Source organism: Thalia democratica, chromosome 1 (assembly GCF_965202585.1).
Source record: "Thalia democratica chromosome 1, ktThaDemo2.hap1.1, whole genome shotgun sequence".
NCBI lineage: Eukaryota > Metazoa > Chordata > Thaliacea > Salpida > Salpidae > Thalia > Thalia democratica.
The window spans coordinates 43,441,298-43,458,446 of NC_139165.1; the positions used below are offsets into that span (position 1 = coordinate 43,441,298).

The 17,149-nt window shown below is 25.1% G+C and overlaps 1 protein-coding gene across 1 annotated transcript; it reads right to left on the reverse strand.

The window, feature by feature from the left end:
- Positions 1-1,430: 1,430 nt before the first annotated feature.
- On the reverse strand, positions 1,431-11,390 carry LOC145846998 (uncharacterized). The gene is made up of 8 exons (XM_082953484.1): positions 11,288-11,390; positions 9,799-9,924; positions 5,177-5,302; positions 4,629-4,750; positions 4,486-4,549; positions 3,260-3,440; positions 2,586-2,641; positions 1,431-1,665 (listed from the first exon to the last, which is right to left on the reverse strand). The coding sequence occupies exons 1-8, from the start codon at positions 11,312-11,314 to the stop codon at positions 1,615-1,617; spliced, it is 753 nt and encodes a 250-aa protein (XP_082809610.1). The 5' UTR covers positions 11,315-11,390; the 3' UTR covers positions 1,431-1,614.
- Positions 11,391-17,149: the final 5,759 nt, after the last annotated feature.

Genomic DNA, 17,149 nt, shown 5'->3' on the forward strand with positions numbered 1-17,149 from the left:
AAACTAAGTTCTAAAAAAATTAAGTTTTATGATAGAAAGAAAATATAGCAATCAACCTTTAAATATTTATTAATATAGCTTAATTGAGATTTATACATTTGTAAACTTAGGTAGTTATTAATGTATCCACTAACTTTTAGTAACTAGTAATGCTTACAAAAAACTTTAATAATGAGTTGTTATAGACAATTTTTGTTAAAGCAGAGTTTTCCAAAATCATTTATATTTTTTAGCTGAATATGTAAAACGTAACAATACTTTATACAATATTCTGTTATGATAATATTTAAAAACTTGGGCAATGAAAGACCGCAATAAAAACATGGCTTTTTTATATGGCCAGCAAAATACAGCTTAAAATAACGTGGGAAAATTTGATGTTCAATTTTTCCTTATACACAGAAAAACGTCTCCATACAACTAGTATTAATATTAGCCATGAACAGCAAGAATGTCCGACAATATCTATTAACAGCAAAAAAAAACGAGCCTTTGAGTAATAAAACAAATCAAACTTTAAAACCAAAAAGTCTTTAACTTAATAAATGCTGATAAAAATATTATGGTAACAAAACATTTTCACAAAGATTTTTTAATTCATTTAAGCTGATTGACCTTTTACAACAGTAACCCTTAAAGTAAAAATTTATTAGCTTAGTTCTTTTTTGTGAGCAAAATTTTTTTTTTTTTGAAACTAAATCGTTTTATCAATTTTTAGTTTAAAAAATATACTAATTTTTTTAAAACACTGTATCTGATTATTTGTAGGCTTCAAACAGGGTTTTCCAATCTCATTTTCATAAACGCCTCCGATGGGAAGTTATTGCCACTTAAATAAGCCTGGCCTAAAACTCAAATAACGTAAGCTAAAATAAAAAATTGCTTACAGAAAAAAAATAAAATAAAAACTTAAAGTCCCCTTTCTTTTGCAATTTTAACTATTTATTTCCCACTGAAATTTTAAATATTGCTGAACAGTGGTAAGATTACTCACTTTAAGAAACCCTGTTTTAAAGCAAAACATTTTAAACCACAGCAATACCTGAAAAATATACTAAACATGTCAAACTTTAAGTTTAAGAATCCAACTAATGGTTCAAATAATAAACTCTTAATAGTTATAAAACAATCGTAAAAAATAAGTCGTACTTTTTAAAGTCGTTTTTATTATATGACTTTAAAATATTTGCTTACATTTTCATTTAATAAACAACTCTTAAGAAAATAAGTATTCATGGTTTACTTTAAAATTTATTTCAACAAAATAATACTTGTTAATTTACCTAGATAGTATTTACTAATCATAACAAACAATCAAGTTATCTTTTAAGAAAGTCGTTTTTACTATCAATTGAAACTTTAGTGGTTTTAAAATCAAGTGAAAAGTTAAACAACTTCATTAAATAACAAATTTTATCTAAAATCGTGTGTGAAAACTAAACTTTTACACTAAAAACATGGTTTTTCGCATTCTGCTATTTTAAATTCAAACTAATATAAGGATTAAAATCTAAGAGAGCACCTAAAAGCGAAAAAAATTAAACATAAAAACATATATACCAAAATAAAATCGCTGTTTAAAAGTGGGATATAGTTCATAATTATTTTCTACTTTCATAAATCCATGTTTTCAACTTTAGATTCCATTGTTGTATCCATGTAATCCTGTGATTTATACATTATTTGTTCAAAAAATATAACAATTTAAGACAGTTTAAACATCAACTAGGAAGTATAAGCTTTTTATTTATGAATAAAATTTTATTATTAGTTGTTTTTACAGTGAACTACTAAATTTATAAAAATGTAATAAACTTAGTTAAAGTTTATTATTTTAAACCTACAATAAGTTGACTACAAACTATGGATAATTTTATTAATACACTTTATCTTTTATAATTTACAAAATCAAAAATACTCATTAACTATAATATAAAACTAGCATTTTTAAAAATGGATATAAAAAACGATTACCATAAATAAAAATTTTAAAACTTTATACGGTAAATAAAGCATTATAGCTACAAAATAAATGAGAATAAGTAATTTGACTTGATGGTATGAAAATACCATTTTTTTAGTTTTTACACTTTGTTTATCTTTTGTTTGAACATGGTGAAACTTATATGCATTATTTATGTGAAATTTAAACAATGTTCTTTAACAAAAATTATTCAAGTGTGTTGCTTTCTTTCCAAATGTATTTCAACGCAACTATTTATTATAATAACTAACATTATTGCTATTTTTGTCTGTTATTTAGGGAAAATTGAGTTGTAAACCTTTTTTAAATGGGTAAACTACTTATTTGTAAATCATATTTAAAAAAAAAAATACATTTAAAACAGGTATAGAGAACTAGTTGCAGTTTTGTTAAAGCAATTCACCTTAATATAACAAAGCAAGTATCAGAAAAACTACTAAGAGCAATATAAAGAATAAATAATACAAAGTATTAACCAACTAAACAAACTGGCAACAAGTATTAGGAAAAATATACTGAATATAACATGAATGTTAGCTTTTAATGTGAAATAAAACAATTTAACTTTTTTTCAATAAAGATTTTATAATGAGTAACTAACGCTGTCACTGTCGGAATCCTGCATTTTGTCTGCGTCCATGGACTCGTCTGAATCGTCTGTAAACAAATTAATCAAGTACATCTTATTGTTGTGGAGCATAAAATCGAATAAAGATTAACGAGACAGAAATAAAAATGTTATTTTCTTACCAATAGTGAGTTGTTCAACACAACGAGCTCTTATTAAACAAAATATCTTTATGTATAACAGTTTAATAACATTTTAGCGTCTTTAACTTAATAAACAACAACTTTTAAAACAAGTAAATATTTTAACATAATTTTACAAAACTTTCAACTATTTTCACATCAAACCGTCTTCTTTATCTGCACACCAAAAAATTATCTTAAGAAGTTAAAAAATATTTCATTTTCTCATCAATAGTGATTTATGTATTTTAATTAAATAACTGAAAATACTAATTGTCTTTAAAAATTCAAAAACAAGTTAAGTTCTCAGCCACAACAAACCGTCTTCCTGATCTGCGAACAGTTTCTTTTCGTTTAATTATTACATTTTGTTTTAATTTAAGATAAAATTTGAAAAAATTTAACTAGTTTTAAGTATCAGTTCTTGCCATTATTGATTTGATTGAAACACTAACAAACAAACTAATATTTCTAAACAGGATTTTAAACCATTTTCTCACACCATTGATCTATTTATCAACGAACCGTCTTCCTCGTCGGCGAACAGCTCCTCCTCGTCGCCTCCCTCCTCGAACTTCTGCTTGTTGATGACCTGCGTCAGCACGGCGTCCAGCTTCCCCTCCATCATCTTCCACTTGTGCGCCATCTCCAGCGCCGCCACCCTGTGCGGGTTCAGCTGGTCCAGCAAGCCGCTCACTTCGCTGTTCTGTTTGAGTTTTGTTGGTTTACTTTCGCAGCTGGTTTGGGGTAGCTGTGTCAAATTTTCACGAGCGTACGAAACTGCATGAGTGCACCAGGACATTTTTGCACGAGGGGATAAAGTTGCACGAAGGGTCACTTTTGCATAGATTGAATTTTTAATTTATTTTTTAATAATTTCAATTTTTTTATTTAGTTTTGTTTTTTTACTATCACTGTACCCCTCAACTCTTACACTCGGTCGGTAGCTTTTTTTTAGTTTTTTTTATGCTTTTTTTTTCTGTCGTGCGAAATTCCTTGGTGCTAAATTGTCTTCGTGCAATAGTATCTTTGTGCAATTTTGACCCGTTTCCCTGGTTTGATATATAATTTTTCTATCATCAAATGATATAAAATAGTTGTTTTAGGATTCTTTAAACCTAGGAAGTTCCTTCATCATTTTGTTGCATTTATTTATTTTTTTAACTTTTTTTTTAACAGCTGGTGTGATAAGCAGTTTTTCTGACGTTTAATAATAGTTATTTTAGGGTAATGTGAACAAAGAGTACAGGATAGCAAGTTCCTCGCTTTATTGTTCTACATTCAAATCTGATGCAATGAGTGTTTTTTGATAAAATTCTTAATGTAGTAATTGTACTTAAATGTAAATATCTATGTCAAAGGGTAACCGGCTTTCAATGTAACTTGTGGGAAAATATTTTTGGAAAACGTTGCTCGCTGGCAGAAGTTATGTAAAACAGAAGTCAATAAAACTACTACTTCAAACTTAAAACGTGATAAACTATATTAAACAATGCAATTATGATTTCTAATTGTTAAACTATGAGCCTAATTGTAAATTTTTACCACAAAAAGATTTTTTTTTAATGCTTTGAAAAGTTTTTTATTGATTTAAATAGTATACCACAGGCTTCATAATTTTCCTATGTAAGTTGCATTCAAAACGGGAGCCCCGATTTCTGCGTATAAACTAAAAGGTATTTATCCAAGATATTTACTTTTGAATTAGGCTTATTGTATTACAAAAAAAAAAAGCAGAAATAAAAACAAACCGCTGACACGTAGGTCCGGTGGAACATCAAAATAACACGGAGCCACTTCGTGAAGATTGAGTACCTGCAACGTTAATCATATGTCTATTCAATTTCCAAAAAAAAAATTAAAAAAAATAAGCAAAACAATCATTCAAACATACTTGTCGGGAGTGGCTTTCGGTATTCTCTTCACCAGCCCCCTTATGAGAAGCGCCACGTGTTCGTTTTTCAGATCGCAGACCGACGCGTCTATGTCCTTTCCGTTTTCGTGTTGTAAAATGTGCTGTTGATACAACGGTGAGCTCAATTTAAACGCGTTATATTATCAACGAATTAATCTCAAGTTTACGACTTCTCGCAAACTAACGTGCTTTGAACATTAGGTTCACTTGGTGTGCGCCTGAACACAGCAGCATAAAAACTATTTTACTGTATGCAGAGAGTTTGAAAAGATTGAAAATATTTTACAAATGCTGTTTGTTAAGTCTTATTCTATATAAAAATGGCTATTTATTAAATTGTGTATTTTAAACACTTGTTTAAAACATTAAGATTATCAAAACACATAAAACTTTTTTTTTTGTTGTTGTTGCTTAGTGCGCAAAAAAATCACTTTGCAGCATTTCACTGCGCACAGCTTTAAAAAAATTGAAAACCACCAACTGAGACTAATATTTTCATTTTAAAACATTAAGTGAAAACAACTAACTTTATATACATCGTTGGAAACGCTCCCGTTTTTAAAGAACTCTAACATGTCTTCCCTCGTGCTCTCAACTTTTGCCGACTTTTCTTCTTCTAAAATGGCATCCTTTAATTTTTCTTCTAGGGTCTGCTGTTAAAACAATAGATCGAGTTAGTAGGTTGCAATAAAACTACGTTAATGAAAAGACTCACATTTTTATATTATTGAATGCTCTTTAGTCTTTATTTTAAGAAACGAACTAAAAGCTTTGTAAAGTAGAAGCATTGTGTATAAATAAAGAGAGCAAATCTATAAAGTTTACCAGAAGTTCCAAGAAAATAAATAGTTTTTCTATTAATTTAAATTAAGAAGAATATCAAGGGATCATATAAAATTAACAATTTTAAAATGTTCCAAATATATTAAATGCTAATAATACTTGTTAATTTCTGAACGAAACCAGTTCATTGAATTATAACAGTAACAACAGTTTTTATAATGCTTAAACCTGCACCATAAAAAAATTAGTGGAACTGAATAAGTTAAGCAAAATGAAACGACTTAAGTTTTTAATAAACCAAGTACATACTTAAAAAATTGTTGTTATTGTAATCTTGAAATGTAAACAAACTTTCAATAGTACGCTTTACCAAACACCTATACTTGATTGATATTTTATTTACAATACTTGTTTGTTTTAGCTTAGTGCTTATATTTATCAAAAACATACTATTTTAAATCTAAGGTTTATTGGATTTTTATCATATTAACTTCAACATTTAAATAAAATCAATTTAATGTAATTCATACTTTCATTACTTCACAAAAAAACATTTTTTCACGGTGGCAGTTAAATAAACAAATATTTATATATTTTAATTTTCTATTTCTTCTGTGTGTTTAAAATACAAACACTGGGTTTAAACAAAAAAAATATATATATTAGTTTTGAATACATTTATTTAAATTTTTATTTCCCAAATGTAGTTTTTATAAAAATTTAAATAAAATGTTAATGATAAACCACCAGGAATTAGCTTAGTCTGTTTGAAAAAATCTTAAATTTTTGCTAAATATACAATATTAAGGGCATAGGGGGGGGGGGGGGGGGGGGTAAACACCCTTTTTTGGTTTTTGATCTTATTTTATATAGTTTTTACTCAGCTACAAGATGCTTTTTACAGATTTTAAAAAATTCAAAATCATTTTTGAGATATAGCCGGTCAAAGTCGGAGGCAACAATAGGAACCTTATGGGAGGCGCAAACTAAAACAGCAAATAACTAGAAATCACTAAAAATCTATCTCCTCCTACGTTTTTCAAGATAACTGCCTCAAATTTTCAGGAATTGTTCCTTGATATATTTAGAAAATTCTGTCGGAACAGTATTTAAAAAATAAAAAATTTATAACAAAAAAAATAAAAAAAAATGTTTTTTTTTTGTTTTTTTTAATATAAAATTTTTATTTTTTAATTTTTTTAAAATTCCTTCCAACAGAGTTTTCTAAATATATCAAGGAACATTTCCGGAAAATTTGAGGTAGTTATCTCAAAAAACGTTGGAGGAGATAGATTTTTAGTGATTTCTAGTTATTTGCTGTTTTAGTTTCCGCCTCCAATAAGGAACCTATTGTTGCCTCCGACTTTGACCGGCTATATCTCAAAAATTATTTTGAATTTTTTAAATCTGTAAAAAGCATTTTGGAGCTTAGCAAAAACTATATAAAATAAGATCAAAAACCAAAAAAAGGTGTTTACCCCCCCTATGCCCTTAACTAATAAATTATGCATCATTAAGGCCATAGGGGGTAAGGTACTTTTTAAAAATTATGATCTTATTTTAAAGAGTTTTTACTAGCAGATAGTTTTTATCATTTTTAAATTTCAAACTAGTTTTTGAGATAGAAAGGTACAGAGTCCGAGAGTTAAATAGGAGGTTCCTTAAAGAAAGAACAAGGTAAAAAGACGAAAAAAAAATAATTATTAAAAATCTATCTTCTTCAATTTTTAAGCAATCAATCGTACTGAAACTTTCGCAGTTTAATCTCAACTTAATAATTATAAACCATTATATTGTAAGAACTTTTTAAATTGTAGTAAATATTTTTTACAATAAGATACACAAGACACACACTTTCAAAAACACTAAATATATTTTGATCAATTCTCTTCAGTAGAGTACAATGATAACAAATAATAAGATTTTACACACTTATATAATAACCAAGTAATCACGTAAACATAAAGTAATCAAGAGATTAATAAAAGACAAAAGCAATTAGTAAAAGTTAAAACCAAATAAGTCCATTTTCGTTATAATTGATCTACAGTAAAACTAAGCATAAATTAAATGAAAACAATTCTTATAAAATGTTACGAAAATAAAGAAACAGTATAGTCAAAATCTTTTTGCTTACATAAAACAGGTTTCCTTAACAAAAAAAATGGCTTCTAATTTAATCAAATCAAAAACATTACTACAAATTTTAATAATTTTAAATCTATCTATATTATAATTGTTGTACAGCAAGTTGTATTGGATTAACAACTAGACATCTAATGAAGAGAATAAAAGAACACATACCAAAATGTGTAAAGAATTTTTGCCTGTCAGATAAGAAAGTTGATATACAGGTTAAGGTTTTAAACGCATCTAAAGTTCATCTATTTTAGAACATTTAGTTAATAATCTGACTTGTGCAAACAATTATAATATAGATAGATTTGAAATTATTAAAATTTGTAGTAATTTTTTTGATTTGATTAAATTAGAATTTGCAGGGAACATATCCTGAATATTTGAGATTAATTGATTTAAAAATGAAGATGATAGATTTTTAGTATTTTTTTTAATCCTAAAAAATTAAAATTTCTCCTGTGTACGGTTATATCAGAAACTTTTTATCCAAGTGACTATATCTCAATTTTTTTTTTTTTTGAAAAGTACCAAATAGTACATAATTAAGTGCCAATGTTAATTTTTTCAAATATAATGTCAGATCCCCTTATGGCCTTAATGTATGGTTTCATTTTAACATTTAATTTAACAAAATTTGCATTCACAAAAAGTTGTTAGCAAAAATTAAAAACACATTGTTTACTATTTTTGTATTTTAGAAAATTATATTTGAAAGTAACTTACTTTTCTTTTCACAATGTTACATTCAAGTTAAAAAAGTACTAGAGATTTAAATTTCTATTTTCATTTAAAAATATACTTGGGTATTTGCTCGTGATATAATATTAGAACTATTTTATTTAATTATTGTATTATTGTTAATTTAGTATGAAATTCTACTATTAAAAAGTAGAAATTTTCTCTTAGTATGTATGGCACTTTCCTTTCTCAAAATTATTTAATTAAAGATAAGTAAATACTTGTACAATTGAAGACATGTCATGTTATCTATTTTTATAATTTATACAAAGTGAATTAGCAAAAATAAATTTCATAAGTAAAGAAAAATATCAACAAAAAAGTATTATAAAAAAGAAACTGTTTGACATTTTAGAACAAAACTTTTTTTAGGTTAATTTTACACTAGATTAAAATAACACTTTTATTTTTAAATTATAATATGTTTTCTTCTAAAAATTAAATTTTACTCCTAACAAAAAAACATTCAAAATTTACTTAACAAAAATTATACATAGTCAAGAGCTGTTCATTGAAAATTAATCTTTGAAGTACAAAATTTCATGAACTAAAAAATAAAATTCAAAAATATATTAGCTACTCTGTATTATATGATTACAACAAACACCCTTCCTAAAAACATATTGCTTATTTTATGAACATAGTAGTATGTTGCATCTAGATACTACATAGCTATAAAACCTTTGCTTAAATTTATTAAATATTAGATAAACTATTGAAAGTTTTGTTTAATTATCTATTCAAATGACTTTTTACAATGTAAACTTTACTTGGTGGTAAAATTTTTTGAAAATTTATTCTAATGTTTCTGAATTTGTACTATAATTTAATTGGAATATCTTTTCAGCACAGCAAACAAAAAAACTTAGAATGAACAAAATTATAAAACTTAATTGACAAATTAATTAGGTTTTGTTTAACATTTTATATATGTGGCTTATCATATCTGTATAATACTAACAATCATACAACTTTTTTAATTTATAATTAGAATGTTGTTTTATTTTTTAGTTTTATAGAAAAAATTATAACAACTGATTTTATATTCAACTATGTATTTGATACTTTTTTCTACTATTTCATTCGTTACATTTACCTGTCACAATAAAAATAACGAAATTTGCTATGTATCTAAACCTCATGCTTTTTTAATTCATTAGTAAAACACTTTTTTTTTGTCTGAATAAAATACGTTTTTTTTTTAAACGGACATCAAACATCCTAGTATTTTTTCCCTACAGTCTTTTTTCAAAAAATTTTAGAATAGACAGTGAGGCAAGTTTTTTGCTACTTTAAACTATTTTTTAAATGTTATCAACTTTTAAAATAAATTAAACCTTTTCATTCATCTGAAGACTCAAGTTAGAGTATTTTATGTTTAGTCTTTCAAACTTGTGTAAAATGGTGTGCAATTAAGGTTATAAGTGATATGTAAAAGGGGATTAAAACATATTATCATTTACGCATACAAAACTAAACATGAACTTACTTCATTGTCACACATGTCTGAATCTATTGAATTAGTTCTTTTTCTTCTACTCATCTTAGGATTTAGTTCAGTCTGGCCAGGCATAATGACGACTTTAAAACTTTCTTTTTCTGTTAACTTTCTGGCCTGTTATTAAAGTAGATAGCTTAATTTATTTTAAAAACCACAAGTACAAGCTACAAATGCATTTTTATAAAACTTTAAAACATTTATACTCTTTAAATACTGCTTAGTTAAAAAATCAACAATACTGTATAATTTTTTTTTGTTAACTCATGAATTTTTTATCTCATAGTCATTATAAGTGTTTTTTAGACTCTAGAAAGTAATAATTTTCAAGATTTTTTCTTATATACTTTCTAAAACATTTGAGCCTAGGGTAACAAATGGTTACTGTTCGTTTGAGTGGCAGCAGTCTTTAACAAAACTTCGTACACTTCATAGGAACTTTTAACTTTTTTTTTATACCAGGGCTGTATAGCAATATTTAATTTTTTTTTAAATAAGATAATTTTTGACCAATATCAACAATATCTACTTAATTGCTACTATTAATGTCATTTCAACTTTTAACAAAAAACTATTTAAAATTAAATTATACTTTGTTATGTACAGCAATTAAATAACTTTAGTATAAGTAACTATATATAAATAAACTCTTAAAATTTAAAAAAAAAAATTGTATATTAAATAAATTTACTTAATAGAAACAACCATTGCTACTGATATTTGTCAAAAGCTTAATAATATGAAGTATTATAGGTGTTCTCATTGTTTATTTGATAACAAATTTATTACGTTTTCAAATGTATACTTATACAATTTTAGTGTCATTTCAATTTTAGTATTTTAATTTTAGTATTTCAATTTACTTTTTCTAGAAATCTAATTGTCATTTTTTAAAAGAGTACATAAAACTTATTATCTTATATTATACAGCAAACTAATAAAATTATTAAAAACAATTAAAAGACATGTATTTTTGGCTATGCTATAGAAAATAAAAAATATAAAAAAATTTAAATTCTTTAAAATGTTTAAAACTTATTTGAATGACTGAAACCAACAGTAAACTTTAAAACTAGTAAAAACTTAATAATATCCATATTCAATATTTATCAATTAAAAAAAATGTCTTTCCATAATTTCTTAAAATAAATAATTTCAAAAAGTGAAAAACTATTTATCAAAGTTCTGAGAAGCTTGCTTCTAAATCGCATGTTAAAACATATTTTTTAAATTAATTTTACAAGTTTTCACTTTTAAAAAGATATTCATTAAGATTGAAAACTTGAGAAAAACAAATTGGTTTTTTAGTTTTAAAATATAAGATAAGCAAAGATAAAAAGTGTCCAGAAAACATTTAAAAAACAAGGATAAACCTTCAAATATATCATTAATATAGTTATGAGTGTGAAAAACTAAGAAAAAACATATTAAAAAAGTTATCCATACAAAAAAAGTAAAAGCAATTTTTGCTCAAACTCACTTTCAAACTCTTTGTACTTTTGGTCATTGCTTTATTCTATGATTTCTTTAACTTAGTTCCAGCCAGTTAAATGATAATATCAACTTTAAAAAATATAATTACTGTTATGTTACAAGAATATTAGTATAGCTATTTATAAAAAAATAACTTAGTAACATGTCTATTTTTATATAAACTTTCATCTTTTTCAATTCCTTTATACTGGTTAAGTAGAACAGTCCAAGTATCTACTATAAATTAGAAACAATCATTGTATGAAATTCTGCTAGTAGTGTGTAACACTTTATTAGTAGTTTATTTTTAAATGGTGTAGAATTCTAAAACAAAACAAGTTTTCTTAAATATTTTCATTTAACTTTTTTGAACTTAGGTTAACCTTGTTTAATATGTTTTTGAGATTTTTGTATATAGGTAAATTTATTATCTTACTAGTTATTAAGTTTTATTAAGTCTTACTAGTTATTAAGTTTAAAATTAAGCACTATTTTAAATAAAGTTTAAAAAAAAGTTTTGCTTAATTGCCTGAAAAAAATTCTAAATGATGCTGCATAATGATAATGATGTATGTTAAATAATGGGTTAATAAAAATTAAGATAACTGAATATAAGCTATAAAAAACTATATAAAATTTTCAAATTGTGGGAAACAATAATAAAGTATTTGTATTTGAAATGTATATTATACATGACTTTGTTATACTTGCAGTATAATTCAAAAAATAAGCTTCCATAATACAGTAACCTGTAAACTAGCTACGCACTTTTTATGTACCTACTGCTGGTATGGTAGCACTTTTTAGCCAAAAATGCTGTGTTCAAAATGTTTTTTTAATTAAAAAACTAACTTAAAGGTAGTAATATAAAAGTGTCATATTCATAGAATAAATTATACCATCTTAAACCAAAATAAATTAAAATTTAAGGCACAAGCAAAATGATATGAACTTACAAATTGTTAATTAAATCAAATATATAAAACAAACATATCATAGTTTATTTGTTTAATGAAGTAATGAATAGTACAATTTAAATTTGCAAATCCAAAGGATTTAAAATAGGAAAAGAAATACTTAAAAAGTCATGATACAAAATTTAAATAAACGAAAATAATGAACATGTGTATGACATATCCCATGATGAAACATAAATGTGAAAACTTTATAAAAAAATGATATCAATGAAAATAAAGAACATTAAAACTGAGATTTATTTAGAATTAAATGCTTTTGAAAACATGCTTGTTAGTGTAGCTTGTTGTTTGGGTTTAGCAGACACTTTTATGTTACTTTTTTAAATCTTGACTAACTTTTTTAATAAACATAGTCAATGCTTTCATTAATGATTGTTTAAATAAAATTAGTAATTACATAACTATATATTCTATCTAAATTTTAAAAGTCAAAGAAATATAATACAAATTAACAAATTTTGTTAGCTAATTATAAATTACATACATAGAAAAGTACTTACTTATAAACACATATATAAAATAATTACTCAAAAATTTTTATTTACGTTCAAGAAATATGTATTGTTTTTTTAATGAAAGTTTTTATTTTGGTTAAGGGCATAAGGGGGAGGGGGGGGTAAACACCCTTTTTTGGTTTTTGATCTTATTTTATATAGTTTTTACTAAGCTACAAGATGCTTTTTACAGATTAAAAAATTTAAAATAGTTTTTGAGATATAGCCGGTCAAAGTCAAAGGCAACAATAGGTTCCTTATGGGAGGCGCAAACTAAAACAGCAAAAATAGACTATTTCACTAAAAATCTATCTTCTCCTACGTTTTTTGAGATAACTACCTCAAACTTTCAGGAAATGTTCCTTGGTATATTTAGAAAATTATTTTGGAAGGAATTAAAAAAAATAATAAATATTTTATACAAAGAATAAATAAAAAAAACAGTTTTTTATTGTTTTTTTGTTATAAAATTTTTATTTTCTAAAATTCTGTTCCGACAGAATTTTCTAAATACTGCAACAAAATTGATTATAAGTTACAAAATATTAAAACTAAATCACCTAAACTTTATTCAAAATCACAAAATCAAGATAAATAACTGTCTTGAAATCAATAAAAAAACCTAAATAAAATCTGAGTTTTCATACAAAGACAAAACTTTCCAGAGTCAGCCTGAGTTTTTTGCTTCTTCGAAGTTTTTTATATTACTGAAAAGGACACCTCCAGAAAAAATGAGGTAAAATGATATAAAAATGAAAGAGGGGATAAATTTTTAGTGAATTTTTCAAAACTTAAGGCCATAGGGGGGTCTCACTTTCTTTTTTACAAAAATTTACTTTGGCTTTTATATGAAAGCTTAAAGTACAAACTACAAGCCAGTTTTTATAGAATTCAAAAATATTATTTAGAAGAAGATTGCTTGAAAAATGTAGGAGATAGATTTTAAATAAAATAGTCTTTTTTGCTGTTTTAGTTTTCTCTTCCCATAGGGACCCTATTATGCGGCTCAACTTTGACTGGTCATATCTCAAAAAAAAATTCAAACATTTTAAAACAATAAAAAACACCTTGAAGCTTATAAAAAACTCTATAAAATAAAATCAACTTCTAAAAACCATGGCTTACCCCCCTATGGCCGCCTTAATATCTACAAGCCATTTTTTCTCTTTACAAAAATTTGAAGTAGTTGCTTAGATGTTTAAAATTACTCAAAATCACTATACTACAAAAAATTTTTTGACTTATTTCTAATGAAAATTAAAATTTACTTTTAAGTTTCAAATTTATGTTACTTTTTATGATACATACTCTTAATTATTTTTTTAAGTTAGAATTGTCTAAATTTGAATAATTGAGCACCCTGCCTTGATACACTAACTTAAAGGATTGATTGTCTTTACTTATAAAATAAAAAACTTGTATAAATCACTGTAAGTTAATAATTATAACTAAAATTTATATTTTGATGTAAAATGATTAGCTTTTTTTTTTTGTTTTACATTAGTTAGTTTTAAAAACAGAACACATATGTTTTTATATTAATTTAAAAAAAAAGATTATAAACTACTCTCAAGTACCAAGTGAAACAAGCTTAACAAAAAACCTGACTTTTAAATATAAAGCTGTTTATTGGCAAAAATGGTTCTTTGTTAACTCAGATTAAAGAACATATGTTTATTTTATTTATTAAACTATTGAGTTGATAATAAGTTTTACTGAGTAATCTATTCAAGAAGGAAGTGAAAATAATAATTTTATTACTTTAAAAAACACAATTACACTGTTTCACAGCAAAGCAGATTTTAAAAGTGCAACTGTATTTTATTATTACTAGTATAAAAAGTGTTTATTTTATGTTAAAAGAAAACATTTAACCAAATTTGTACTGAAATCATAGGAGTTTGAGCGTTATACACAAACTTAAGCAATTTTTGGAAAGCAATAAGTAAAAACAATCACAGTTGCCAAAGTTTTTTTAATTTTTTTGAAGGTTTACTAAAGTACGTCAATGTTTTTTTTAAATACAAGTTTTCTTTAAAAATATTCATAATACAGGGTTACGACTAAAATTTTAAAAATAAAAAAATAATAGGGAAATCTATAAAATATAGCAAATTTATAGGAAACTTATAAAAAAACAATAAATTTTAAACACTAAAAACATATTTTAAGGTACATAAAGTAAAATATGTCATTAACTGTTTATAACCACAGTCTTAATAAGAAATTTACAAAAGTTAGAGGGTTTTTGAGCTGTAATTTTAGTTAAACAACTAAACTTATAGATAAATTGTATTTAAGAAATAAACCAAAAAAAACCAAAAAAAAATATCCTCTTTGTGGCGCAGCAGAGTAACAGTCTTGTACTAAGATTGCAAAGAGCATGGTTGCCACTGATCAAGCTGAGAAAAATTTCCTGACTTTTCCTGACTTTTTACCAAAATTTTCCTGAAATTTCTAAATCAAAATCTTAAACTAAACTTATTTTAAAATACATAATCTAACACTTAAAACTATATAAAGTTTTCAATCTAATTTTAATACAGGTTAAAAACAACAGTTTTTTGCTGAATTTTATCATCAAACTTCAAGTACATCACTTAAACCATCTGTGTATGATTGGTGTTTGTAATAAACAGTTCTATCAGCAAAATACTTCTATTATTACCTTATAGACACAGCTTGTCTGAAAAAAGACACAGTTTTTTAGCATTTCCTAGCATAAATGTATCTAGATAAACAAACAACATTTAAGGAATTTTTACAATTAAAACCTTGAATTAATAACAAACTTCCACAATTAAAATATTAAAAAATAATAAATTATTACATTTGAAACCTTAAAATAATGAAGAACACAATTTTTTAGAATTACCTAGTATAAATATATCTAAATAAACGAAACGACATATAAGGAATTTTTACAATTAAAACCCTAAAATCAATAAGGAACTTTTACAGTTAAACCATTAGAACAATAAAAAACTTAATCAAATACTGTTTTTTTAAATGTATGTACTAAAATTTATTTTCTCCTTTTTTTTATTAGCACTTCAACCTCTTCATCTAATGAAGATATGGTTTTCTTTATCTGAACTGCATTCCGCTTCATTTTCTTGGCAGTTAAAAACATTTGCCTCATTTTATTTAAATTGCTCTCATCTGCTGCCCCTACACTTGTTGAAGAGAATCTTTACTCTAAATCAAGCCACACCTTGTGGGCTTCATTTCTTTTTTTTTGGCACTAATTTATTTTTACTTTCATTTATAAAATATTTACTCTTATCATTTAGTATAAAATTTGTAACAAATAAATATACTCTTATTTACTTTAAAAACTTAAGTTACTTTACAAAAAATACAAATAATAAGTAAACTTAATCTTGGCATATACCTCTCATATAACTTATTTTATAAATTTGAACAATTTTGAAAAATTTTCAAAGAGGTAAAGTATACACATTTACTTGTTACATAAAATACTAAACTAACTGCTTGGTTATAAAGAACTCAATTATTTACTTAAACAAAAAGCACTTTGATTTTAAAATTATGCTAGATAGACTTTTGTGTATATATCACAGTTTCACTATGGAAGTGTTCTTGCTACAGATCATCAATACTAAAAAGCTTAAAAAATCTGCTTGTTCAAGTAGGGTACTTGTTCAATATGTTAATAGAAAATGTTTGCAGTTTTGTAAAGGATATTTTACTAATTCATACCAGATGAAGGCATTGGAAATACAATTAAATATCTTTGTAAATTTATAGGAAAATTTTGCAATTTTTTTCTGACTTTAAAGGAATTTTAATTAATTTTTTCCATTTAGAGGTTTTGGAAAACAAGGAATTTTGTAAATTTAAACTGACAAAATCTGACTTTTTTTAAGTTTTATCATATTTCCTGACTTTTTTTCAAAACCCCCCATTTTTTCCTGACTTTTGTCATTTTTTATATTTTTCCTGACTTTTCCTGACTAAGTGGCAACCCTGAAAGAGTTTAATCTAAAAAAACAAATAAATTTTGTTTGTGTTTTTCCACCTTGCAGTGCTGCTGATTTAGTTTTTAATTTCAATCACCAAACAAAACACGTAATTTATAGGAGTTTCTAGGGATTTTCATATACTTTTTAATTTTTCTAAGGGTTTTTCAGAATATAGAAAATTAATAGGGATTTAAAGGGAAGTGGGAACTCTATAATACTATGTTGTTGAAGGAGAAAAATAAATACATTATAAAACTGTTTTAATATATTAATAAGAAAAATTTGAAAGTTCTTTTTAAATCAGGGTTTCCTAAAGTGGGCCATAAGCAATAAGCCTTTAAAGGGTAAAAGGGTTGTTGAGTTGTTTGAGGGCCATGAGGCTATAATTTGAAACTAACACTAGGCAAAAAAA